General features: G+C 41.4%; 1 protein-coding gene and 1 pseudogene across 1 annotated transcript; both read right to left on the bottom strand.

Moving 5' to 3' along the window:
- Positions 201–17,324, bottom strand: MB21D1 (Mab-21 domain containing 1). Its single transcript, XM_013985148.2, has 5 exons — positions 16,566–17,324; positions 11,171–11,390; positions 9,199–9,435; positions 2,027–2,129; positions 201–647 (listed from the first exon to the last, which is right to left on the bottom strand). The coding sequence occupies exons 1-5, from the start codon at positions 17,145–17,147 to the stop codon at positions 302–304; spliced, it is 1,488 nt and encodes a 495-aa protein (XP_013840602.1). The 5' UTR covers positions 17,148–17,324; the 3' UTR covers positions 201–301.
- Positions 15,139–15,812, bottom strand: LOC100515766 (annotated as a pseudogene).

Raw genomic sequence — 27,637 nt, 5'->3', positions numbered from 1 at the left:
CAGCAACACAGAATCCAAGGTACATCTGCAACTTCCACCACAGCTCACAGCAACATCAGATCCCTGACCCACTGAGCGAGGCCAGGGATCTAAACCATATCCTCATGGATACTGGTCGGATTCATTTCCACTGGGCCACAATGGGAACTCCTCATCTTTTTATATTGATTAGAGTTTATTAAGACAGACTGAGACCTGAGTAATTATTTAAATTCATTTTAGTCCATCATTGGCTGTGACATTTCACTTATTATAAAATCATTCTAATTCTCTATTAGTTTTAAAAATATAATTTCAAAATTCACCAAAAAACTGGAAATCCATTGTTTCTTTCATATTCAATTTGCTTTGACAGAAATTCTTTACTTGGTTTGTCAATTAGGTCTCGAGAGAACAGATTGACTCCAGGAATGAAATAATTGGCCAGTTGTTCTGTCTTGAGGCACTGCAGAAAATATGCCACACAGTTATCAAAGCAGCACTCAAGGTTCTTGAGGTGCCACTGATTGTCATGAGGGTCCTGGGTACAGACGTGAAAGAAGGCAGTTTTCACGTGATAAGAACAGAACTTAGCCAGTTCCCTTCGGTTTCCAAACTTTTTTTTCAGTTGTTCTAAAAGGTATTTCATTAGTTTTAAACACTCTTTCCTGTTGAATAAAAAAGAAAATCATTTATTTTTACTTATTTATAACTTATTTCATTCCACAAAGAACTTTAGGTATCTTACAGAAAAAAAAAAAAAACATAAAGATATAACCAACAATACAGATAATACATACAAAATACAAAAAATAACATATATATAAATAATATGATTATACAGTCGTTCTAAAACCAAATTAATTTTTCAAATACATGCTTTAAATTTCAAAAACATATTTTTCCCTTCCCTCTTCCCCATTCCTAGCTTAAATATTTTATTCTATCAGGATTAATTCAACCATATGAAACTGGGAGATATTTATATTATTCATCCAGTTATTTAATACCTAGAAAAATCTTTAGTTTTCATAAAATGAATTTATTTTGACTATATCATCCAGTTATTTAGTAGTTGACAAAATGTTATGTTTATGAAATTATTAAGTATGGTCGACAATATATTTTTCTTAATGCTTACTTCAAAGCTGCATATGACTCCTTAAAGAACTCCCTGCACACACTGGGCATTCTTGCTTTAACTTTTTAAATTTTGTGACCCTTATTCCAGAGAACTTTAGAAACTCAAATGAATGATTCCTTTTCAAGTTCAGTTCTTATGGTATATATGCTACTAAGAAAAATAATTGCCCATCTCACTGTTGTTTCAAGTTTGGCTAGTCAGTCCTGGCCTTCAACACAGCCAAACTATCTCAAAGCAAGCACCACTGTGCAATAAGAGCAGTCCTTTGCTGTCCTCGCATTATGCGACACTAATATTCATTGCCTAGAAGCTACCACAGTACTAAGACAATTGTCGTGGGTTAGTCATGACTAGAGTTCACACCCCTCACTCTGTCCTTCTTTCTTGCATCCATATAACCCAGACTCAGGACTATGCTCTCTGGCACTGCCTTCCAACAAGACTCCTGCCCTGGTTCCTCAGACTTGGCTTCCTTGGTCTCATGCCTACACTATTATACTCCAGGCCAATCTAGCCATGTGCCCACTGACTCCAGGACTCAACCCAGCAATGATCATCTTCAGGCTTGACCTATGGAGCCAACAAATAATTAAGCATTCCAGGAGTTCCCATAGTGGCTCAGCAGTAACCAGCCTGACTCATATCCATGAGGACGCAGGTTCAATCCCTGGCCTTGCTCAGTGGGTTAAGGATCTGGTGTTGCCATGAGCTGTGGTGTACGTCACAGACACAGCTCAGATCCCACATTGCCATGGCTGTGGTATAGGCCGGCAGCTACAGCTCCAATTCAACCCCTAGCCTGGGAACCTCCATATGCCACAGGCGAGGCCCTAAAAAGACAAATGATAATAATAATTAAGCATTCCACTGATAATCTGTCATTTCAAAAAGTAGGGAACTTACCTGCAACATTTCACTCCATCAATTTCACAGCATGTTTTAGACTGTCCATGATTTTTCAAAATGTCCTTTTCAATGTGAGAGAAGGAAAGCCTCCATGTTTCTTCTTAATTTCCAAAAGAAAAACAGAGAAGCACTTAACCAAAAACGTTCATATATAAACAGCACAATATTTAAGTGATCTCCTTCATTAAAATAACATTCTGAAAAGTTTCTAGGGAGAGACAGACCAAAAGTAAACAGATAAATAATGTGATTACATACTTGAAAAACAACTGATGCAAATAAGCAAACAATGGGCTGAGTTAGAAAAAAATTAGGGAGCAGAAGTCAGAGTTTAATAGAGTTAGCCATGGTATTATATACTCCTAAATTCAGTTTGTTAATGTTTTCTTTTAATAATAATTTGAATCAATTAATTGAAACTTTTTGTTTATTCTTTTATACTATCCTTGCATGTTTTGGTATTAATGTAAAATGAACCAGGGAATACAACCTTTTTTTATATGCCTTTTTATGTAAGACTAGAATGATTTCCTTATTCTCCACAAGTTTTACCATGGCTAGCTCTTTTAATATTTGACTATCCTATCACCTACCTGGATTTAATACCAGGAATGCACAACTGGTTTATAATTTTAAAAATCAACCAATATAATTTGTCACATTAACAGATCAGAGAAGAAACATTTGATCATCTCAATAGAAGCAGAAAATGTAGCTAATAAAACTTAACATTCATTCATCATTAAAAGAAAACACCTCTTAGTAATTTAAATGGGAATGGAAATTTGATCTGATGAAAGGTAGGCTATAAAAAAAACCTAGCAACATGATAACCTAAGGTAAAAAGATGACGTTTTTCCTTTGAAATCAGGAAGGCAGGCTGTCTGCTATCCCCATTTCTGTTCAACATGCACTGGCTATCCTGGGCAGCACAGTAAGAGAAGAAAAAAATAGGGCTATAACATTGGAAAGAGAGAAACAAAGCTCTCATTATTGACAGATAATATAACTGTACATGCAGAAAATACAAAAGAGGCTGGGTGACAGATGTGTGTGAGTTCAATATATTCCACTTTTCCATCGGTTTAAATTTTTTCATAATAAAAAGTTATAGGAGTTTCTGCTATGGTGCAGCAGAAATGAATCCGACTAGTATCCATGAGGATGTGGGTTCAATCCCTGGCGTCACTCAGTGGGTTAAAGATCTGGTGTTGTTGTGAGCTGTATTAATGTTGTAGATATGGCTCAGATTCCATGTTGCTGAGACTGTGGTGCAGGCCAGCAGCCACAGCTCCAATTTGACCCCTATGCCATGGGCGAGGCCCTAAATAAAGCCCAAAAAATGAATAATAATAAAAAATAATTTAGAAGATCAAGGGATCTCAGGAAATAATTCAGACTATGAAAAGGGACTGTAACTGTATTATGAATGTAGAACACAACCTTCCTGAAGGGGGTGGGGACAAAAGGTGCCGAGCTCAGTTACTCTGGGGTCTGGGGTCTGTAAAACCGAAGGCAAAAGGAACTGTACATACACACTGTGCTCAGAGGGGAATGGTTTACAATTCTGAAGCATCCACACCTGTGGACTGAATCCAACAAGGAATAGGTGGGTGGCAGACAGCAGGAGCCAGGCTTCTCACTGATGGAGAGAGAGGGTACAGACAGCAAGAGAAGGACCCATGTGGTAATGGACTATGGTTGGAGGCATCAGGATGAACTCAAGTAGCACTGAATACAAACACAGGTGGGTACAGATATAAATACCAATCCAGTCGGTATATATTCTGTAGTTAGTATACATAAATAGATCCTTGATCCTCCAGCTGAGAGTCCCTCAGAGGCAAAGCACATACAGCACCCAGATCTTGGTTTCTAGTGTACTCTCCAGTAAAAGGATCCATGGCTCCTTGGAAAAATGGCTGGTTCTAGGACTGAAGCAGGAAATATACAAGATGAGCCTTAGAGCATCTTGGAGTGCCAGAAAATGACTTAGTGCTTAAAACCAAAAAAATATCCCACAATTATGGGACAAATATCAAAAGAGCACAGAAACCAACTGAAAGAGATCCTAAAGGCCAAAGCTGGAATAATTTAAGCAACAAAATGAAAGTAGTATTGGATTGTAGCCTAAAATATGAGACAAATACCCATGAGTCCATACTGATATGATTTAGGTAAAAATATAAATAAATGGGGATAAGAGATAAATCTCTCATGAAGAAGAGTTCCAAATAATTTGTGTATAGACTCTGCTCTTAAAGAGGTTAGCTTAAGCATGAGCTGTGCACAGTGACTTCCTTCCAAATAGCACAGGATGGAAGGGAGGAAGAGAGGGACACACGAGAGGAGAAACCTGACAAACTCTCCCTCAGCCATGTGATCAAGGTCATCACTAGCAGGGCTAAGTTCTGCTCATGCCCTTGATGTCATGTGATGAGAAGGCACTTCACCTCTTCAGTTCTCCACCCCTAAACCCAGACTCCAGGGTAATCACAAGAAAAACCTGAGACACATGCCAAACAAGGGATATTCTACAAAGCAGCTAGCCAGTACTCCTCAAAACCATCAAGGTCATCAAAAACAAGGAAAGTCTGAGAAACTATTACAGTCAAGATGAGGTCAAGGGGACACAACAATGAAATGCAATGTGGTGTCCTACATGGGATTTTGGAAGAGAAAAAGGACATCAGATAAAAACTAAGGAAGTCTGAATAAACTGTGGACTTCAGTTAACAAGACTATATCAATATTGGTTCATTATTTGTGACAACTGTGTCATATTAATGTAAGATGGGGTATACAGGAACTCTACATTATCTTGGGGCTTCTGTGAATCTTAAACTATTCTAAAATTAAAGTTTATTTTCAACAACTACATTGTGATAGTATTTTCTGTTTTGGAAGAATGGTAAAAATTCTAAAGTTTAATGAGTTGTGCTGATAAAACTGAGAGTGAAAGGTGTAGTCGCTATACACAACAGCGGGAAAGCAAATTGGTGAATTCCACATGGAAATGTGCTGGCAATGCTAGCAAGATTAGATATGGATTCACTACATCTTGGCCAGCTATAAAAACAGACTGTAAAAGAAATGGGTGCTCAAAACAAACAAACAACAAAAAAGCGAATTCAAAAAAATGTATGCACCCAATGTTCACAGCAGCATTATTCACAATTGCCAAGATATGGAAGCAACCTAAGAGTCCATCAACAGATGAATGGATAAAGAAGACATGGTACATATATAATTAAGTAAAACTCAGCCATAAAAAAGAATAAATTTTGCCACTTGTAGCAATATGGAAGGACTTGGAGGGTATTACACTAACTGAAAAAAGTCAGACAGAGAAAGACAAATACTGTAAAATATCACTTACATGTGGAATCACAAAAATACAACAAACTAGTGAATATAACAAAAAAGCAGACTCTCAGACACTGGGAGGTAAAAGCTACTGGGTGTAAGACAGGCTACAAGGATGGAATGTAGCCAATATTTTTTAATAACTACAATGGAAAGTAACTTTTAAAAACAGCATAAAAATTTTTTAAAAATTTAAAGGAATGAATGCTATCTCTATAAAGAACTATGGGATGACATCCAAGATATCTTACTAAATGAAAACAGAAATGTATACATTTTATTTTTTAAAAGGAGGGTTGCATGTGTGTGTATATATATATATATATTTGTATTTTTAAAAAATGACAGGTAAACCAAAAACAATTAAAGGGTTTCTAATCAAGGAAGGAGAGAAGAGTGCAAAGGGAACATGAAGGTAAACTTTTTCTGTAGCTTTGGCTTTGGAAACATGTGAATGTTTTATAAACTTATGAAACAAAACTAAATCAGGATTTAAAATCCAGGAGTTCCATGGTGGCCTAGTGGGTTAAGGACCTGGTTTTTCACTGTCCTTTTATTTTTTAATTAAAGTATAGTTGATTTACAAAGTTATGTCAATGTCCGCTGTATAGCAAAGTGACTCGGTCATACATATACATACATTCTTTTTCTCATATTATCTTCTATCATGTTCTGTCACAAATAATTGGATATAGTTCCTCATTGCTTATCCATTCTAAATGTAACCTTTTATCTTAAGAACAAAAAGAACTGCAAAGAAAGCTTATACAAATAATTACACTCTTGGTAATAATATGATATTCTTTGGCATAGGTAGGTAGAAGATTATAAAAATTTGAAAATTTTAATTAAAAATCAAATTGTAACCCTCACACCTACATTCAACTAATCTATGACAAAGGAGGCAAGAATATGCAATAGAGAAAAGACAGTCCCTTCAATAAGAGGTGCTGGGCAAACTGGAGAGCTACAAATAAGAGAATGTAATTAGAATAATCCCTCACACCATACACAAAAATAAACTCAAAATGGATTAAAAACCTATAAGACTGGATACTATAGACCTCTTAGAGGAAAACAGGCAGAACACTCTCTGACATAAACGACACCAATATCTTATCAGACCCACCTCCTAGAGTAATGACAATAAAAACAAAAATAAACAAATGGGACTTAGTTAAACTTAAAAGTTTTTTCACAGAAAAGGGAGCCCTAAACAAAATGAAAGACAACCCACAGAATGGGGAAAAATATTGGCAAATGAAGTGACTGACAAGGGATTAATCTCCAAAATATGTAAACACTTCCTGTGGTTCAATATTAAAAAAACAGAGAACACCATCAAAAAGAAGCAGAAGATCTAAAAAGACAAGTCTCCAAAGAAGACCTAACATACATATGGCAAAAAAACAAAAAGAAAAGATGTTCAACATCACTAATTATTAGAGGAATGAAAATCAAAACTACTACAACACCTTACACCAGTCAGAGTGGCCATCAAAAAGTCTACAAACAATAAATGCTGGAGAGGGTGTGGAGAAAAGGGAACCCTCTTACACTGTTGGTGGGAATGTAAATTGGTGCAACCACTGTGGAAAACAGTTTGGATATTCCTCAGAAAACTAAAAATAGAACCACCATTTGATCCAGCAATCCCACTCCTGGGCATCTATCCAGAGAAAACCATGACTTGAAAAGACACATGTACTCCGATGTTCACTGCAGCACTATTTTCAATAGCCAAGACATGGAAACAACCTAAATGTCCATCGACGGAGGAGTGGAAAAGCAGATATGGTACGTATACACAATAGAATGTTACTCAGTCATTAAAAGGAATGAAATACTGGGATTTTAAGCAACATGGATGGACCTAGAAATTATCATGCTAAGTGAAGTTAACCAGACAGTGAGACACAAAGTCACAGGCTATCACATGTGGAATCTAAAAAAAGGATACAATGAACTTCTTTGCAGAACAGATCCTGACTCACAGTTTGAAAAACTTACCATTTCCAAAGGAGACAGGTTGTTGAGGGGAGGGATGGGCTAGGGGTCTGGGATGGAAATGCTATAAAATTGGGTTGTTGATGATCATTGTACAATTATAAATATAATAAAATTCACTGAGTTAAAATAAAAGCCCAAAAAGAAATCAAATTGTATTTTTAAAAAGATAAAAAGATAGCTTGTGACAGCAGGAAATGTATAATAAAATGTTTGGAAAAGAGAAAAGTTAAAATTGGTGTTATGTAGTCAGGTAGTGCAGTGGGTTAAGGAGCCAGAGTTGTCGCTCCAGCAGGCACAGGTTCATCCCCAGCCCTGGAACTTGCACATGCCTCAGGCAAAGTGCCTCCAACCTAGTACAAGTATTTTCACTGCTAAAATACGCTTCTGTTCAATCACTTGGATGTGCATGTGTGTGAGCACACACACACACACGCATGCACACACACAAGGTTTTGCCTTCTCACAGATAATCAGAAATGACAGGAGATGGAAAACAACCAAGGGTAACAGAGCAGAGGTGAGCTAAGCACCTGACGCCTGCACGGTCATCTTCTGCAAGGATAAGGAACTACCCAAACACTGGCCTCTGTACAGCCCCAGGGTCCCTGAAGGGCTCTTCCTCATCCCCAGGCTGATGGGCCTCCCCCGCTTCCCCCAAGTCACTGGCATTATGGGTCCTCCTGCGATTTCCATATCATATACAGCGAGGGTTTCTTGGGGCGGCCCTTCTAGAAATTGCTCAGGACTGCCACCTCTGCAAAAAGCTGGGGTTTTTTTAAACAAAATTATGAAAAATGATATATGTAATTCCCTCTTCTAAACAACTTTTCTTGCAGAAAATGACTCATATATATGTAACATAATGTTATGACATGTGTCCACAAAACAAGCCAGCAAGCTAAGCATGGCTGAGGATTTCTGAGATTTGTTCAGCAATGCTCATTTATAACTTGGCTTCATTTGTTTCCTGGTCTCCTCTAGTTTCCTTGGAGTTCATCAGCAGTAAGTACCAAAAGTTCTTATGTAATTTATAAGAGAAAACGAAAATAATCATAAAATTTTTTCTACCACTTGAGAAAATGTCACCATTGTTCAGTTTTATCTGTAAACTAACTCAGCCCAGTTTCCACAATTTGAATGTCACCTAAGAGCACCCCTGAAAACCCATCCTAACCCAGGAGGCTGGGGCACACAGGTGAGGAGACCTAGCCACTGGCCCAATGGCAGCTGAGACTGCGAAGGTTTGCCAGCTGCATGGGAGCAGTGGAGGGAGATGAAGGAGAGAGAAATACAACTGAGATGACAGTGCAGGCTTTGGGGACAACATCAATAACATAAAACTGCCATGAACTGAACCAGGGATCCTACACACATTGCCTCATTTTCATCTCCACAGAATCTTTCAAGTAGCTTTGATTAACCAACATATGCAGATAAGCACATAGGTTTAGAGAGGTTTGATAACTAGCCCAAGGTCACACAGCTAAAAGGGAAGAAGCCTTAGGATTCAGATCCAGGGCAGTCTAACTCCAAGGTTGGTACTGCCTTTCTGTATTCTAAACAAACAAAAACAACATTTAAGTGTGGGTCAGTAGACATTTTAAAGCTAAGTATTTTATATTACTATTACAATTATGCCCTTTTCAATTCTCTCTCTCACCATCTTATAGCCTACTTAGCCTGAGGGCTCTTGAAATACCAACAGCACTGGCTGATCTTTCACTGCCCCAGTAAGTAACACTGACAACTCTTTTACAGGGATGTCTTTAAGTTAACCTTCACAGTCAAGATACCTTGAAAACCACTTCCTTCCTTGGCATGCTTGGGTACCAGGTAAAATGGCTGTCGTTTCAGATTGTTTTTAACTTTTGCTCCAAGCCACTGACTGATGGGCAGGCCTTTCTGGGTGCTAGCAGGCCAGCTGCTTTTAGATTCCAAAGCCAGGATTATATCCACAGATATTTCTTTAGGTTTGCTAATCAGAAGTGTTACTGCAGGGCTCCCTCTCCTCTTCCTCTCCACAGTGACACCTGTATGTTTAAATATATAAAAAGGAAGAAAGGGCTTATCAGTCCAATTTTCTCTGAAAATACAATAAAAATAACATACCTACAATTGGAGATCCATAAAGTGCTAAGTATAAGATGAAAATTAGGGAGTTTCATCATGGCTCAGTGGTAACAAACTGGACTAGCTTCCTTGAGAACGTGGGTTCGATCCCTGGCCTCACTCACTGGGTTAAGGATCCAGCGTTGCTGTGAGCTGTGGTGTAGGTCGCAGACATGGCTTGGATCTGGCGTTGCTGTGGCTGTGGTGTAGGCCAGCAGCTGCAGTTCCAATTCAACCCCTAGCCTGGGAAACTCCATATGCAGCAGGTGCAGCCCTAAAAAGAAAAGGGAAAAAAAAAAAAAAGAGGAAGCCATCTGAGCAGTAGGAGGAGAGAAGCAACTGAGACCACAGTGACAGCAGAAAGGGTGGCCTGTGGTGCACTGTGCACAACAGCCAAGACACAGAGACAACCAGGGTAGCATCTGAGAGATGAATGGGCAATGGGATCGCAGCATCTAGAGACACTGGAGTATTGTTGAGCCTTAACAGGGAAGGAAATCCTGTCTCTTGTGACAACATGGATGAACTTGAAGGTCATCATGCTCCCTACACATTCACTTCAGCCTATCACAGGAATCACTAACTTAACCTATCCAAAGGCAAACTCTCAACTCATATCCCAAAATATGTTCTTCTCTTGTCACTCCTAACTTAGAAAATGGCAGGATCAATCCACACAGATGCTCAACCCAGACACCTGGGAGCCTTCTTTACCTCTGCCCTCCATCAGCACCCACTCAACCCAGAAGCAAGCACTGCTACAGCCTGGATGTGTGTGCTTCTCTCCATCCCCAGCACCCACCCCACTCCCATTCAGTCACCACCACCTTCACCTCATTTGCCTTCTTAGATTATCTTCTTCACAGAAACCAGAGAACATTTTTTAAAATACAAAGCTTCTCAATGAATGTGGCATAAAATCAGAACTTCTCTCCAGGTCCTCCCAGAATCTGGCCTCTGGTTTCTTCTTCAGCTTCATCTCATGTCACTCTTCGCCTTGTTCACAGGACTTCTTTTTGCTCTTTGAACTTATCAAGCTCTTTTTTCCCTCTGGGCCTTTCTCCGCCACCCAGCCCGAAAGGTCACCACTTCTCCCACCTCACTCCCTTCACAGCATGCACTACAATCTCTGTTTATGAGCTTCAAGCTGCAAGAGGGGATCTCACCAATTTTATTCAACCACCACTCAATTTTATTTGGCGAGGACTTAGTGGAGACCAAAACAGAGCCAATAACTATTTAGGAAGAATACCAAAAAATCTAGTAAGCTAAAATCAAGAGCAAAGAGCTGTTTCTAGAAGACAGTAGTTAACAGTTTGCTAAGAGAGATCGAGAAATATCAAGAGAGAAGTGGACATTAACAATCAAAAGTCAAAAATTTGGAGTTCCCGTTGTGGCACAGTGGTTAACGAATCAGACTAGGAACCATGAGGTTGCTGGTTGGATCCCTGGCCTTGCTCAGTGGGTTAAGGATCCAGTGTTGCCATGAGCTGTGGTGTGGGTCGCAGACATGGCTCAGATCCCGAGTTGCTGTGGCTCTGGCGTAGGCCAGTGGTTAACACCTCCAATTGGACCCCTAGCCTAGGAACCTCCATATGCTGTGGGAAGCAGCCCAAGAAATAGCAAAAAGACAAAAAAAAAAGTCAAAAATCTTACCTTCTATATTTTTAATTTCTTCCTTAATAATTTTCCTAAACTTGGACAGCATCTTAGAAGCTGATAATATTTCCTTTTCTAAGAACTGTTCCAGAGGATTTCCTCCAGGATTTCTTTTGAACTTGACAAAATAATGAGCACCACTGTTGCAATATTCTTCTAGCTGAATTCGGGGAACTTCCAGTTTGAACATAACATCAAATTCATTGGGAGCAGAAATCTAAGAAACAGTAAAAACAGCACTGAAATATTTGCCTATGAGCATTTCCCAAGCAACTACAATTTTTTCCTTAAAATTTCCACTTAAAATCCTACTTTGAAAAGCAGGATTCCTAAAATTTATACTCTCTGAGAGTGAGACTAATGGTGCTGAAAGAATATTATTGATTTCAGTGTGTAGATCCTATGCTTATTTTTTTAATTTCATTAGCATATAGGGGACTTAGGATTTTGTTTTAGTTTCAGGTATATAGCAAAGGAAATCAGTTATACATATACCTGTGTTCATTCCTTTTCAGGTTCCTTTCCCATATAGGTTATTACACAGTAGTGAGTATATTTATTTCCCTGTACTATACAATAGGTCCTTGTTACCCATCCATTCTTGTTTCCCATCCATTCCATACATTGTAGATAGTAGTGTGTATGTGTTAATCCTAACCTCCAATTTTAGGTTCTCCTTTATAGGTTCTATACTCATTTTTTAAAACCAATTTAAAATAATATGTAAGCTTTAAAAACCTAACCAGTTTTTTCAGGAGTTTAAAGACTGATAAAATTAAAGATCTTAAAGGTGCTACCTTTTGTCACAAGCTACACACTGAGCCACCCTCCTGTCTCTGGTCTCAAAAATTTGTGGGGTCACCTCCTGGCTAGTTAAGCAAGGGCTTTCTCTTTATAGCTGCCAGTCACCCATATGAGTATGAGCTCTAAGTTATGCACGAACTACCTTAGTGTCTTTGAACCACAGCATTTAAAGAGCTTCACAGAATCTTCTTTATCACAACGGCAGCAATTATAATAAATGCTTGTTTTTCCTATATTAAAAATGCATAAGAAGTTCCCTAGTGGCTCAGCAGGTTAAAAGATCCATCACTGTTATTGCTGGGCCTCTGGTTACTACTGTGGCATGGGTTTGATCCCTACCCCAGGAACTTCCACACATTGCAGGTGCAGCCAAAAAAAAAAAAAATTTGACAAGTCTTTCACTCATTGGGGGTATGTTTCATGTAGAGCCCTTAGACTGTACTACTCAACATTGTACCTGGTAACCCACTGTCTTTTGACCATGTGGATGTAGCTCGTCCAAAATGAGACATACTGTGCTGTGTATTCAACTGTGTCCTCTCAAAATTCCTAAAAACTGGGCCCTAAGCCTCAGTATGACTATACTTGGAGACAGGGTCTTTCGGAGGTGAGGAAGTTTAAATGAGATCATGAGGGTAGGTCCTAGCTGACAGCATCAGTGGATTTATGAGATTGATTGCTTTCTCTGCACACATGCACTGAGGAGCACAGTGAGGACACAGGAAGAAGGTGGCTTTCTGAAAACCAAGATGAGCACCCTTACCAGAACCTAGCTGTTTTGGCACCCTGATCAAGGACTACCAGCCTCCAGAACTGTGAGAAAATAAATGTCTGTTGTTCACGCCTCTCAGTCTGTGATATTTTGTTATGACAGCCCAAGGACAGTGGGTTAAGGAACCAGCATTGCCGTGAGCTGTGGTGTAGGTCACAGATGCGACTCGGATCTGGGGCATTGCTGTGACTGTGGTGTCAGCTGGCAGCTGCAGCTCCAATTCAACCCCTAGCCCAGGAACTTCCGTATGCTGTGGGCACAGCCATAAAAAGAAATAAATAAAATTAAAAAATAAATTGCCCCATTCCCATATCCAGAAGCATTCCCACTTCTAATTAGAAACCCTCCATCAAGAGTAGCCACTCTTCTGTGGCACAGGCCTGCACTGTAGCTCCAATTAGGCCCCTAACCTGGGAATCTCCATATGCCTCGGGAGTGACCTTGAAAAAAAAAAGAAAGAAAGAAAGAATAGCCACTCTTCTGACTTCTAACACCATAGGTTAGGTTTGCCTGCCTGGGAACATCATATAAACTGAATCAAATAGTAGTGTCTCTTTATATCTGGCTTCTTGCATTCAACATTGTTTGTAGGATTCATCCATGTCATTATGTCCATTGGCAGTGTGTTCTTTTGTAGTATTCCACTGAATTAATGGAATATACAAAAATATATTTACTTATTCTGTTGTTGAGTATTTGGGTTGTTTCCAGTTTTTAACCACTGCAAACAGTTCTGAGGTGAACTATTACAAAGCTATTCTGAGCATTCTTACATACATATTTAAGTGACCATGAGCACTCATTTCTATTGGACAAACACCCAGGAGTAGGACTGGTGGACCACAGAACAAGCACATCTTTAACTTTAGTACCAATTTATCCTCCCATCATCCATGTAGAGGAGTTTCAGTTGCTCCACATCTTCTCCAAACTGTCATGTCAAGTCTTTTAAAGTTCTAGCTCTTGTGTCACAAGCCACAAAAGAACTGGAGCAAAAATCAGTTTATTTGCACAAGAGGAAGAGTGACATGAAATGAAACTGAAGAAATAGCCAGAGGCCAAATTCGGGGAGGACTTGTGGGTCCTAGAAAGGGATTCAGATTTTATGCCATGTTCACTGAGAAGACAAGTTTTAATGAGAGAGTAATGACTGGCTTTGTTTTTGTTTTTGTTTTTTAATCTACTCTGGTTTCTGTGAAAAAGCTATTGTAAGAAAGCAAATAAGGAGATTGGAATGGCAATAGTTCAGGTGAAATACAGTGGTGGCTTAGATGGGGGTGGCAGTGAGGTGCTGGGGATGGACAGAAAGAACATTATGGTCAGGCAATTTCAAAAGGACTGTCTACAAGAAAATTTCTAGATTTTCACCTACAATGTGATCATATCACAATAAAACACATGCACGGAAATGGGTCAATATGAATCCAAGTAAAAAAGTTACTTAGGAGTTCCCATTGTGGCTCAGTGGTTAACGAATCCTACTAGTAACCATGAGGTTTCGGGTTAGATCCCTGGCCTTGCTCAGTAGGTTAAGGATCCGGTGTTGCCGTGAGCTGTGGTGTAGGTCGCAGACGCGGCTCGGATCCCTCATTGCTGTGGCTCTGGCGTAGGCCGGTGGCTACAGCTCCGATTAGACCCCTGGCCTGGGAACCTCCATATGCCGTGGGAGCAGCCCAAGAAAATGGCAAAAAGAAAAAAAAAAGTTACTGAGAAGTGTTTTTTCACCAATTATAAAGTTTGGAATCCAATTTTGAAATACAAGTGTATGCAGAGCAGAAGAAAATACAACAAAATAACTGTGAATAAAATAAACAGGGATAATTCTTCTATGTGCTTTTCTGAAATCCAGAGACATCAACAAGGAACAAGGGCAAAGACTGGAGATGCTGAGGAAGGAGGTAAGAAGGGGTGGTTCTGTTGTGCTAAAGGAGCCTGCTGGAGGGCAGGCAAATGAAATGACTCCACAATGAACAAGTAGGCCTTTCATAACCAGTTCTTTAAAATCAATACATATTTTAGATAAAACAACTTTCATTTTCTTGCCATCAATGTGATTTTAAAAAGAAGAGTGGTTCTGGGGGTTCGCATTGTGGCTCAACAGTAACAAACTCAACTTGAATCCATGAGGATGCGGGTTCCATCCCTAACCTCACTCAGTGGGTTAAGCATCTGGTGTTGCCCAGAGCTGTGAAGTAGGTCGCAGAGGAGGCTGGAAGCTCCCAAGTTGCTGTCAATGTGGCATAGGTCGGCTGCTGCAGCTTGGATTTGGCCCCTAGCCTAAGAACTTCTATACACCACAAGCGCAGCCCTAAAACGCCAAAAAAAAAAAAGCTTCTAATTGGAGACATTTCTCTATTTCTTTCTTTTTTTTTTTTTTTTTTTTAATGGTTTATTGAGCTGATCCTTAGTACAGGTGCTGGCATTTGCCCCTGGAGCTCTTAATGTACAAAGCTCAGACGTTCTGCCAATTTTTCTTGAGCAATGACACCAGGAAGTTGACAGCAAAAAGGATGTTATACACAAGCTCATCATCTGTCGTCTTCACGTGGCCAATAGCCACTTCGAGACACAGCACCTTCTTCATCTGGAACTTGATCGTGGACTTCACTTCATCAACTTTGGCCACCATATTCTCATTGTGGGTCAGCAAGGAAGGGAACTTGCCAGCCTTATTCAGGCCAGGGCCCAGGATTCATGGAATCTGCTTGATTAGAGACTCTGAAGCCAAAAAGGCATCATACTTCTTGGCCAGCTTCTTGACCAGTTTCTTATTCTTGTTGAGTTTCTTCAGTGCCTCGATGTCCATGTGTGGGATATCCACAGCCTTGGCCTCATCACAATGCTGCTGGTCTCCCAGAATACAAACGGAGAACTTGGGGCGGGGAGTAGACTTAGGCCTGAGGTGCCCGAGAAGCGTCTGTGGGTCATAGTTCTTCAGGCTGATTTGAAGCTCCACCATCTCCAAAAACTTCCTGCGCTTGTGCTGGTTCCGTGCAGGACTTCCTGCACCGCCTTGTAGAGGGTGTCCTGAGAGACTTTGCTGCTCATGACGCCTGGCGCAGCGATAACCAGAAAAGAGCGTTCTCTATTTCTAACTAGTAACTTTCTCTTTCGTTTGGACACTTTATACAATAGAACTGATTGATACTTAGGTAATATGCTCAAGATATACAGATAGTCCAATGAAAGTTTTGTTCACTTGGTTTTCAAGATGCCTTAGAATTATATGAGTGTTCTTCTTTGCAGAACAGATGTTGACTCACAGACATTGAAAAACTTACGGTCTCCGGAGGAGACAGTTTGGGGGGTGGGGGGGATGTGCTTGGGCTGTGGGATGGAAATCCTGTGAAATCAGATTGTTATGATCATTATACAACTACAGATGTGATAAATTCATTTGAGTAATAAAAAAATTTTTAAAAATAAAATAAAGAATTATATGAGTGATCGTCAGTGCTAAAAGAGTTTAAGATCCAAAAACCAACACACACAAGGTCTTCCTACAATAAACAAACATCACTGAGTCCACATCAGTAAAATGAGCAGCTGTACAGTGTTCAAAGTTTCTTAAAACATTCTGTGACAAGGAGGCTTACAATCCAGATGGGAAGCCAAAACAAAACAGCGGTTTGTTTTTTAATTTACTTTAATTAAAGAATTGTTGGTTTACAACGTTGTGTCAATTTACGAAACAGCGTTTTAATTAGAAATACGTCACAAGCCACAAAAGAACAAATCTAAGTTACTTCCCCAGTACCCCTGGGAGGTTGGGTGTTGGGGGTGGGGGGCGGACCGCAGGGGTGTAGGGAAACTCACCTTCACTCGCTCATAGTAGCTCCCGGTGCGCAGCAGGGCAACGCCTTTGAACTCGGACTCTCCGCCCTGCAGCCTCCGCAGCAGGTGCTCCACGACCCAGTTCACCACCTCCGCCGCTTCTGAGATTTCGTGGCGGCTCAGCCTCACCTTCTCCAGCACCGTCTGGAGCTTCCAGGCGCCGGGGGGTGCCTCCATCCGCGCGGGGGCTGCGAGCTCTGTGGCCCCGGCCTGGGGTCTCAGTTCCCGCGCCGAGCGCGCCTCTCTCGCGCGGCAAGATCCAGCCCTGAGAAGGGAAGCCCCCTGGGCCGAAGGAGGCTCTACCCTTTCGGAGGGAGCCGATGGGCCCTCCGCCTGGTCCTCGGCGCGGGCCGTCCTCGTGCGTACCTGCGGCTTCTCCCGGGGGTCCGGGCCGCTCTTCTCCCGTCGGCATCCCGACGCCCTGGAGGGGCCGTTCCTCCGTGCGCCAGGCCGGGCGGCCTCGGGCACCGTTGGAGCGCCATTTACACTCCGCGCTGAGGCCCTGGGGCCAGCGGCTCCCACCTCTGAAGCTGTCCGCGTGGACTTTCCCCGCCGGGCCGCCATGGCTGGCGCTCTCTGCAACCCAGTGGGAGACCGGCTTCTGGCAAAGCCACGGCCGGAGGAACCAGCAGACACCTCAGGAAATGAAACTTAAAAACTCAGCGGGAAGGAAGCAGCAGTAGGGCTCGCAGGGTAAGGGCGCGCGGAAGCCCGCGCTCAGGGGGCCACGCCCCTTCCCCGCCTTGCCCGCTTTCTCAGCTTCGGGGTGTGCGGTACCTGGGCGGGGACCAGGCAAAACCTAACCCAGCGAAGCACAAAACAGCTTTGGGAGCTTGGAAAGGGAGATGCCTTTGCTGGCCTGTTACCTAAACGCTTTCTAGAAAACTCTAGACCTTCTCGCACATTGAAATTGCCGGAGAACCTTTTTCAATGTAAGTTTAAATAAAGGGTTTCTTTAATTAGTGGGAAATAGAAATTGTTCAGTTTTTACCAAATGGAATGAGATGTCAATTGACTGTAATTGGAATAGTTCTAATTATTTGACTTTTTAAAAGCATGTATAGTCTTGGAGTTCCCATTGTGGCACAGTGGTAACGATCCTGACTAGTATCCATGAGGAGGAGAGTTCAATCCCTGGCCTCTCTTAGTGGGTTAAAGATCCAGCAGTTGCTATGGTGTGTAGGTCACATACACAGCTTGGATCCTGTGGCCTAGGCCAGCAGCTGTAGCTCAGATTGGACCCCCTAGCCTGGGAACTTCCATATGCTGTGGGTGCAGCCCTAAAAAGACAAAAATAAATAAATAAATAATAAAATATAGTAAAAGCATGAACAATCTTAAACTGTAGTTGGGTTTTTTTCGGTGTTTGTCTTTGGCCTGCACCTTTGGCATATGGAAGGTCCCAGGCTAGGGGCTGAGCTGGAGCTGCAGCTGCAGGCCTACGCCACAGCCACGCTGGACCCTGCAGCATCTGCATCCTACCCCACAGCTTGCAGCAACACTAGATCCTTAACCCACTGAGTGAGGCCAGGGATCTAACGGCATCCTTACAAAGACTATGTTGGGTTCCTAACTTGCTGTACCACAAGAGGAACTCCTTAGAAATGTTTTGGTTTTTTTTTTTTTTTTAATATTTGACTGCACCTGTGGCATGTGTAAATTCCCTGGAACCTGAGCCACAGCGGTGACTATGCCAAATCCTTATCCATTAGGCCACCAGGGAACTCCTTAACTGTAAGTTTTTATAGGGGAGGTTTATCCATTGGTTCTCAAAAACCTGTCTAAAAATGGCACTTATATTTTAAATAATCCAAACTACTTCCACCGTTATGATTTCAGAGTATCTCAGTACAGGCTTCAAGCATCTAATTCTAAAACCAACTTCTTTACAAAAATACATCTTAAATAGGAACTGTCTGGCTTAGCATGCCTTGGTTCTTTTTTTTTAACCATCCTACCCATTGCTAAGTGTAAATGTTACAGTGACAGTAAATACATTCACATTGTTGTGAAACCATCACCACCATCCATCTCAGAATTCTTCATCTTGCAAAACCGAAACTACCCATTACACCATAACAGCCCATCCCCCTGGTCTCTCTGGCTTCTGGTAACCACCATTCTACATTCTGTCTCTTTGAACCTGACTACTCCAGGTATCTCATGTGAGTGGAATCATACAGTATTAGCCCTTTTGTGATGGGCTTATTCCCTAAAGATAATGTCTTCAAGGTTTATCTATGTACATTGCAGAATGTATCAGCCTTCCTTTTTAAGGATGAATAATTTCATTGTATGTATGTACCATATTTTGTTTATCCATTCATTCATCTGTCAGTGGACAAAAATGCCTTGATTACTCTTTCAAAAGGTTTCTCTGAAATCAGTTTTTTGTTTTGGTTTTTTTGTGGGGTTTTTGCCACACCCATTGCATATGGAAGTTCCTGGGCCAGGTATCAAACTGAGCCACAGCTGCCACCTACACTCTGTGGCAACACCAGATCCTTAATCCACTGTGCCACAGTGTGAGCTCCTGAAACCAGTATTTTGATCTTCTCTTTGAATTGTGATGTAAGAGATATTTTTCTTTTGCAAACTGGAAGGAGGACTATTGTGTCATTAGGCTTGTTCTCAAGTAGACCAATTTCAGGGAAGAGTGAAATGGAAGTTGAAATGTAGAAAGCCATTTCCTTAGAACTCTGGGTGCCCTTGGCCATCTTCCAGGCTGTATAGGAGTATGCCTGTTCCATTCTGAAGACCTCTGCTCTGTAGTTCTGTTTTTGCCTTCCACGGGCTCCAGTGCTTGTCATGGAATCCTGTAAATGACTCTACAGCTGGCTTAATGCTGGATTCCAGTTATTTCCAGACTCTTCTAAAGTGCACTGGTGTTAGCTTAACCAAAAACGTGCAAGCAATAGTCCTCCGGGCCAGAATCAAATACCTCATCTCCTGACCTGTCACAGGAGAAAAGTTTGTACCTTGCTCAATCTTGCAGTAGCAATTAGTGTGCAGATCATAAAAGGAATGACTGTTTAGTTGGATCTTGATATGGGATTTGGACTTTAGTAGGAAAAAACAAGAGGTTTGTATATATTTTATATCTTATGATTTATGTCTCATGTTTGTCTCAGTAATTCACTTAGTCACTTTAACAGATATTTGGGACAAATACTATGTGCAAAGTTCAATTCTAGACTCCTGGTATATATTGATAAACAAAGATATTTGCCTTCCTGGAGCTTACATTCTGGCAAGGAGAAACAAATAGTAAGCATAATACATAGATAAGTTATCCCATATAGTAAAAAATGATAAGCTGTATTTTAAAAAAATAGTGCAGGAGGCATCAGGAATGAGGAATGGTATAATACTAAAATAGTGGGAGAGTGACATTTGAGCAAAGATTTCAAGGAGAAGATACCCAGAGGAAGAGTGTTCCAGAAGAAGGAAAAGTTAACGCAAGGACCTAAGGTGGGACTATGCCTAGTTGTTCAAACAACAGCCAGTGTGGCTGGAGCTTGTGGACTTTGAGGTGATAGGTGGCTCCAAACACAGACTTCAGGAAATGCTTTCTGATAAAAACAGAATTCTTTTAAGCAAGTCTCTTTTAAAATGCCCGCCTTGGTAACTTTTCTCAGTAGGAGTTGCTGGAGGAGCACTGCAAGAGCAGGAGGTTTCCTGTAATTTCCAACATAGTAGAGTGAGTTGAAGGGGGCTGTCAGAGAAAAGGTCAGACTCATGAGTGTAAGGACATCTGGTAAAGCCAACCTTGGCCACAGGCCAAGATGAGTCTTCTTGCAGCCTTGGCCTGGCCACAACCTGTCTACAGCTCTGAAGACAGGGAATCCAAGATGCCCACCTGGCCTGCATTTACAGGGTCACATGCCAGTCATTGATCCTGCTGCAAGCCCTATATATTGTAGAGCCCATGCCTCTAAAGGCCTCCAGCCCTTGAGATCTGAGTATTTTCTGAGTTTATTCTTCTTTAGGTATTTTCCCCCAGCCCTAGGGTACCATATATAGTTTCTTTATACCTTATAGTTATGCTTCTAACTACAAGTTAAGGAGTTCCCGTCGTGGCGCAGTGGTTAACGAATCCGACTAGGAACCATGAGGTTGTGGGTTCGGTCCCTGCCCCTGCTCAGTGGGTTAACGATCCGGCGTTGCCGTGAGCTGTGGTGTAGGTTGCAGACGCAGCTCGGATCCCGCATTGCAGTGGCTCTGGCGTAGGCCAGTGGCTACAGCTCCGATTCGACCCCTAGCCTGGGAACCTCCATATGCCGTGGGAGTGGCCCAAAGAAATGGCAAAAAGACAAAAAAATAATAATAATAATAACTACAAGTTAATAGTTATAAGCATAAAGTTATAAACTTATAGTTAATATGCTTATAACTTATCGTGATGGTAAATATCTCCTGTTTAATCTATTTTGTGATTTCTGTCTCCTGATTGGACTTAGACTGCTACAGAATTGGAATTGGGAATGGTTCCAGGAGATAATTCCCTGAGATGGGGTCTGGGGATTGGTTTGGTTATGACTTTGCACTTGAGTGAAGCGCTCAAGGAGGGAGAACCAGAAAAATATACTGAGAAGGAGGAGCCAGAAAAATAGGAGGAAAAACCAGAAAATCTTGATGTCTTAGAAGACAAGTAAAGAAAGTTTATCAAGAAATGGCTGTAGGAGTTCCTGTCGTGGCTCAGAGGTAACGAACCTGACCAGTATCCATGAGGACGAAGGTTTGATCCCTGGCCTCGCTCAGTGGGTTAAGGATCCAGCATTGCCATGGGCTGTGGTATAGGTCACAGACACAACTCAGATCCTGTGTTGCTGTAGCTGTGGTGTAGGGTGGCAGCTGCAGCTCTGATTTGACCCCTAGCCTGGGAACTTCTATAAGCTGCAGGGGCAGTTCTAAAAAAGCAAAAAAAAAATATATATATATATATATATATATAATATATATATTTATGTATAGCTGAGTCACTGCTGTACAGCAGAAATTGGCACAACATTGGAAATCAATTATACTTTAATTTTTAAAAAAGAAATGGCTATAAAGAAGTACCATATGATCTAACCATTCTACTTCTGGGTATTTATCTAAAGGATATGAAACCACTAATTTGGAAAGATACATGCACCCCTATGTTCATCACAGTATTGTGTACAATAGCCAGGATAAAGAAAAAACCTAAATGCCTATTAACAGATGAATGAATAAAGAAGATTTAGTCTGTATATACAATGGAATACTACTCAGCCAAAAAAAATGAAATCTTGCCATTTGTAACAACATGGATGGAACTTAAGGATATTATGCTAAATAAGTCAGATGGAAAGACAAGTGCAATCTGATTTTACTCATATGTGGAATTTTTAAAACAAAATAAATGAACACGCCAAAACAAACAAAAACAAACACATTGACACAAAGAACAGAGTATTGGGAGTTCCCACCACGGCTCAGTGGTTAACGGACCTGACTAGTATCCATGAGGACGTAGGTTCGATCCTTGGCCTCACTCAGTGGGTTAAGGATAGGGCACTGCTGTGAGCTGTGGTGTAGGCTGGCAGCTGTAGCTCCGATTGAACCCCTAGCCTGGGAACCTCCATGTGCAGGGGGTGAGGCCCTAAAAAGACAAAAAACAAAACAAAACAAAAAATAGTGTATTGGTTACCAGCAGGAAAGGGGAATGGGGGAGGGTACAATGAGTAAAGGGGTCAGCTACATGGGATGGAAACTAAACTTTTGGTGGTGAGCACCCTTGTGTAATGTATTCGGAAGAAGAAATATAACTTCACTGTACAGCAGAAATTGACAGAACATTGTAAATCCATTATACTTCAATGAAAACATTTTTTTTTAATGGGGAGGCAAGTAAGCAGGTACAGGTGAATTATCAAGTTCTTTTCTCCCAGAGGGGGAGGACACACCCTGTCTCCCTCATGTTTGGCTGAAAGAAAACACAGGACAGATTTTAGGCCCAGGGCCCTGGCAAAAAGGCTATAGGTGTGGCAGTTCTGCCTGCAGTTCTGTGTTCTCAGCACGTCTGGTAAGGACTTCACTTGCTGTTACCCAGTTTAAGACCCCTGTTCCCATTGTGGCTCAGCAGTAACAACTGATATCCATGAGGACACAGGTTCAATCCCTGGCCTCACTCAGTCGGTTAAAGGATCCAGCGTTGCCATGAGCTGTGGTGTAGATTGCAGATGAGGCTCGGGTCTGGTGTTGGTGTGGCTGTGGGTGTAGGCCACCAGCTGTAGCTCTGATTCAACCCCTAGCCTGGAAACCTCCATATGCCTTGGGTGCGACCCTAAAAAAAAATAAAGATCCCTGTGAAGAGATTTGAGTTGCTGCCTCTTCCTGAGCCCTCTCCCCCTCAGCTACACACTTACCACACATAATGACAGTGCAATAATGACTTGCTGCCACTATAGATTTGAAGGTTATACCACTTTCTCAGACAGTGACTCATTTATTTAAAAAAGAAATGTTTTTAGAATAACAGTGTTTTGGAGTTCTCATCATGGATCAGTGGTAACAAATCTGACTAGCATCCAAGAGGACTCAGGTTCGATCCCTGGCCTCGCTCAGTGGATTAAGGATCCAGCATTGCCATGAGTTGTGGTGTAGGTTGCAGATGCAGCTCGGATCCTGCCTTGCTGTAGCTGTGGTGTAGGCCAGCAGCTATAGCTCTGACTCACCCCCTAGCCTGGAAATTTCCATATGCCACAGGTGTGGCCCTGAAAAGACAGAAAAAAAAGGCGGGGCGGGGGGAGAATAACAGTGTTTTCACCCAATGATATATGGTACAGGAAGTTATATTTTCTTTTCTTTTTTTTTTCTTCTTAGGGCCTCACCTGCTGCATATGGAGGTTCTCAGGCTTGGGGTCAAATTGGAGCTTCAGCTGCCAGCCTATGCCACAGCCACAGCAATGCAAGATCCAAGCCACGTCTTCGACCTACACCACAGGTTATGGCAACACCAGATCCTTAAGCCACTGAGCAAGGCCAGGGATCAAACCTGCAACCTCATGGTTCCTAGTCAGATTCGTTTCTGCTGTACCATGATGGGAACTCCGGAAGTAATATTTTGACTTTATGGTTTTATGACAGACAGCAGTTTCTAGTTGGAGAATGTCATATGGAACAATCAGGAACTGTTTGCCACATAGGAATGAATCCAAAATGTGTTGCCATGTGAGGCAAATTAAGATGCTGTATCTCTTGTAACTCTTTAGTGGACTGTGCCCATGCATGTTTTTTTTTGTTTTGAAGCATTTGTGTACTTCTTTCTATTTTGCTCTAGTAGTATTTTCTGTGATTGGATTTTATGTATAGTGCAGTTTGAATGCAAGACTACCAAGAACCCCTAAAACACTGAAATATCATTGAAGAAAATAGGTCAGAAGCAAGATTGCACTTTGCAAAGAATCCCTTCCCCACCAGCCCCACCCCCATAAAGTCTTCCTTCCATAAGTACTGTAAACTTTATTATGTTACATTTTACATGGAAACGCAATTCAATTACTTTCTAAGTGACGTTTGTTACACTAGCTTGTTTTAATTGCTCAGTTAACACAGTTTTCTCTCTGTGAATATGCTGTTTAGGGTCAGGATGAAATGTATCCTAATTTTTCCTATTAAAATCGATAGAAAAAAAAAGAAATAGAATGTGGTACATGGGAAAAATATAATGTTATAAACCAGTGTTACCTCACCAAAAAAAAAAAAAGGAATTACTACTGTGGTGCAGTGAGTTAAGAATCTGACTGCAGTGGCTCAGGTCACTGTGGAGGTGTGGGTTTGATCCCTGGCCCCGTGCAGTGGGTTAAAGGATCCCACATTGCCATGGCTGTGGCATAGGTTGCAGCTGCAGCTTGGATTCAGTGCCTGGCCTGGGAACTTCCACATGCCACAGGTGGAGCCATAAAAAAGAAAGAAAGAAAAGAAATGGCTGTGAAGGGAAAAAACATTACCATATAAAATGTCCATCTTCTTGCCTATGTGTAACTTCCTTTTGTGTTGAATGAGTCTTTCTTTCTTTTAGCTTTTCAGGGCCGTGGCAAATAGAAGTTCCCAGGCTAGGGGATGAATTCAAGCTGTAGCTGCTGGCCTACACCACAGCCACAGCAATGCCAGATCCTTAACCCACTAAGCAAGGCCAGGGATTGAACCCGCATCCTCATGAATCCTAGTCAGGTTCGTTAACCGCTGAGCCATGAAGGGAACTCCACATTCTTCTCTTTTGAAGCATGAAATGACATAAAGGGAAGGAGGAAAAAGGTCTTCCAGTCTGAGGGAAGAGCAAATGCAAAAGATTAAGGAAGGTTTTTGGAGGCCAGATAATAAGGACTCTTCAATCACTTTTCTTTCCTATTATGATTTACTTCAAGTCTATTTCATAAATCAATTGTTTTAAGAAGCAAGCAGGAGTTCCCGTTGTGTCTCAGTGGGTTAAGAACCTGACTAGTATCCATGAGGATTTCGAGTTCAATCCCTGACCTCGCTCCGTGGATTAAGAATCTGGCATTGCCACAAGCTGCGGCATAAGTCACAGATGCGGCTTGGATCTTATGTTCCTGTGGCTGTGGCGTAGGCCCCAGCTGCAGGTCTGATTGCCTGGGAACTTCCATATGCTGGGAGGTCCAGCCACAAAAAGAAAAAGGTAAAAGAAGAAGCAAGCAATCATTCCCTACCATCTGCCATGGACAGGATCACTCCCTCTCCACTCCCTGTAATTGCTCTCACTGTGGCTTTACTGTAGGACTCAATGCATTGTCTCATAACTGCACATGCCAGTCAGTAGTATGGGAATTCTTTAAAGACAAAGACTGAGATTTTTCATTTCTGTAAATCCAGCCTTACTCCAAAATGGAAGTAAAATTGATCAATTTGTAATTGACCACCATTTTCTTCAATTGCTTATACCCTACTTAAATTTTCCCATGAAATTATGTGCTTCTCAAAAGAAAAGATTTGAGTTCTTGTTGTGGTGCAGCAGAAACAAATCTGACTAGTAACCATGACGTTGGGGGTTCAATCCCTGATTTCGCTCAGTGGGTTAAGGATCCGACATTGCTGTCTGCTGTGGTGTAGCTTGCAGTGGGTTAAAGATCCAGCATTACTGTGAGCTGTGGTGCAGGTTGCAGACACGGCTTGGATCCTGAGTTGCTGTGGCTGTGGTGTAGGCTGGCAGCTACAGCTCTGAGTGATTCAACCCCTAGCCTGGGAACCTCCATATGCTGCAGGTATGGCCCTAAAAAGCAAGAAAAAAAAGGAAAGATCTGATTTTCTACTTTTCAAATTATTCAACAACTAGAAGATCTGAAACTAAGTAGAGTAGTAGGAAATTCATTAACAATTAAATTATCTGGTTTTTTTTTAAATATTATTGGAAGGCTGAAATATTTTCTGGTGACATGTACTTTATTCTTCTTAATTCTCTTTTCTATAATCATGCTAATAAACGGGGGGGGGTCTTTTACAATCTAGGGACCTTGATACTGTGTCAGGGATTTGGCAGCCCAGGTTCAATCCTGATCTGGGAACTGAGGTCCCACCTCAAGCCACTGCATGCCACAGAAAGAAAAAAAACAAAAAACAAAAAACAAACCTGAGGTAAAAAAATATAAAGAATACGAAACAAACAGTCCAAAGATCAGTAAGGATTCCCTTAACTCTTACACAGGGTGTACAATAAAGGATTAACTCCACAGACTTTAGGTGTTCAAACTCTGCACATCCCAAAGAAAAGACTGGCTCCTGACAGGTTCGTGGGAGATAACTTCTAATTCTACAGAATATTCTGCCTGATAGAGACCTGGGGTTTTGGACCATGCAGGACAGTTTATGTTAACAGGGTGATTGGCGGTGGGCCCCTGGACCATGCTGTATCAGTTATGCCTCTGGAAGCGCTGGAGACTAAGTAACTAGGTCAGTCATGAAGGCCCAGCATTATGAAACTCCCAATAAAAGCCCTAGATACCAAGGTGTGGGTTAGGTTCCTTGGTTGGCTATACTTTGCATTGTTACAAATCGTTGCTAAGAAAACTAAACAGTGTTCATATGACTCCAGTGGGAGAGACAGCTAGAAGCTTGTGCCTGTTGTCTTCTGGACTCTGCCCTGTATGCTTTTTGCCTTTGATGAATTTAACCTATATATTTCACTGTAACAAAACATAAATGTGAACATAACAGCTTTTTTGAGTCCTGTGAGTCCTTCTAACTTATCACTAAACCTGAAGGATCCCCAATACAAGAGGTAGCAGACTAAGTTCAGCAGAAATATTCTCTTACAACAGAAATCTAGTTAATCTATCCCTACTTAAACACCTTGTTTTGGGGGCTGTAATTTATATCTCTATGGGAAAGAGAAAGCGCCCAATTTAAATATACAAAGGGAAGAGTGAAATTGAAAACACAGCCCTGTGATCTCTAATCAAAGGCTCAAGGAGTTCCCACTGTGGCTCAGTGGGTTAAGGATCCAGCATTGCTGCAGGTTTGCTGTTAAGTCACTTAACTCTAGCCACCTTTTGAGAATAAAGCATATGCAGTCAAATTTAGCAGTTGCTAAGTGGGACCCAGCATTTCTTCCAAATAAGTGGGAATAGGTCACAGATATAGCTCCAGGAACTTCCAAATGCCTCAGCCTTAAAAAAGAAAAAAAAAAACTTCAAGTTACTGATTTTAAAATACTCATTAATGGCGTTCCCACCGTGGCACAGAGGGTTAAGAATCTGACTGCAGCCTCTTGGGTTGCTGCAGAGGTGCAGTGCATTAAAGGATCCAGTATTGCTGCAGTTGCAACATAGGTTGCAGCTGCACCTCAGATTCAATCCCTGGCCCAGGAAATTCCATATGCCAGGAGTGCAGCCATAAAATTAAAATTAATTAATTAATTACTCATTAATAAAACACTTTGTGTGGCCTTTGAAAATGACATAAATCTGTATTTGTTGGTGTAAAAAAATACCTGTGATGAACTAAAAAGTATATTACAAAACAGTATGATATCAATTCCAGGGAATTCCCTCTTGGCTCAATGTGGTTAA

The sequence above is a fragment of the Sus scrofa genome, chromosome 1 (genome assembly GCF_000003025.6).
Source record: "Sus scrofa isolate TJ Tabasco breed Duroc chromosome 1, Sscrofa11.1, whole genome shotgun sequence".
NCBI lineage: Eukaryota > Metazoa > Chordata > Mammalia > Artiodactyla > Suidae > Sus > Sus scrofa.
Note: the sequence above shows the minus strand (reverse complement) of the source record. Positions and strands in the feature narration are given on the sequence as shown.

Bases quoted from the DNA above. Each gene is read 5' to 3' on its own strand.
- MB21D1 (XM_013985148.2), bottom strand. From the start codon at position 17,147: ATGGCGGCCCGGCGGGGAAAGTCCACGCGGACAGCTTCAGAGGTGGGA. The intron at 11,391-16,565 runs GTGAGTTTCCCT...ACTGTTTCTTAG, and splicing joins GCTACTATGAGCGAGTGAAG to ATTTCTGCTCCCAATGAATT. The intron at 648-2,026 runs GTAAGTTCCCTA...TTTATTCAACAG, and splicing joins GATGGAGTGAAATGTTGCAG to GAAAGAGTGTTTAAAACTAA.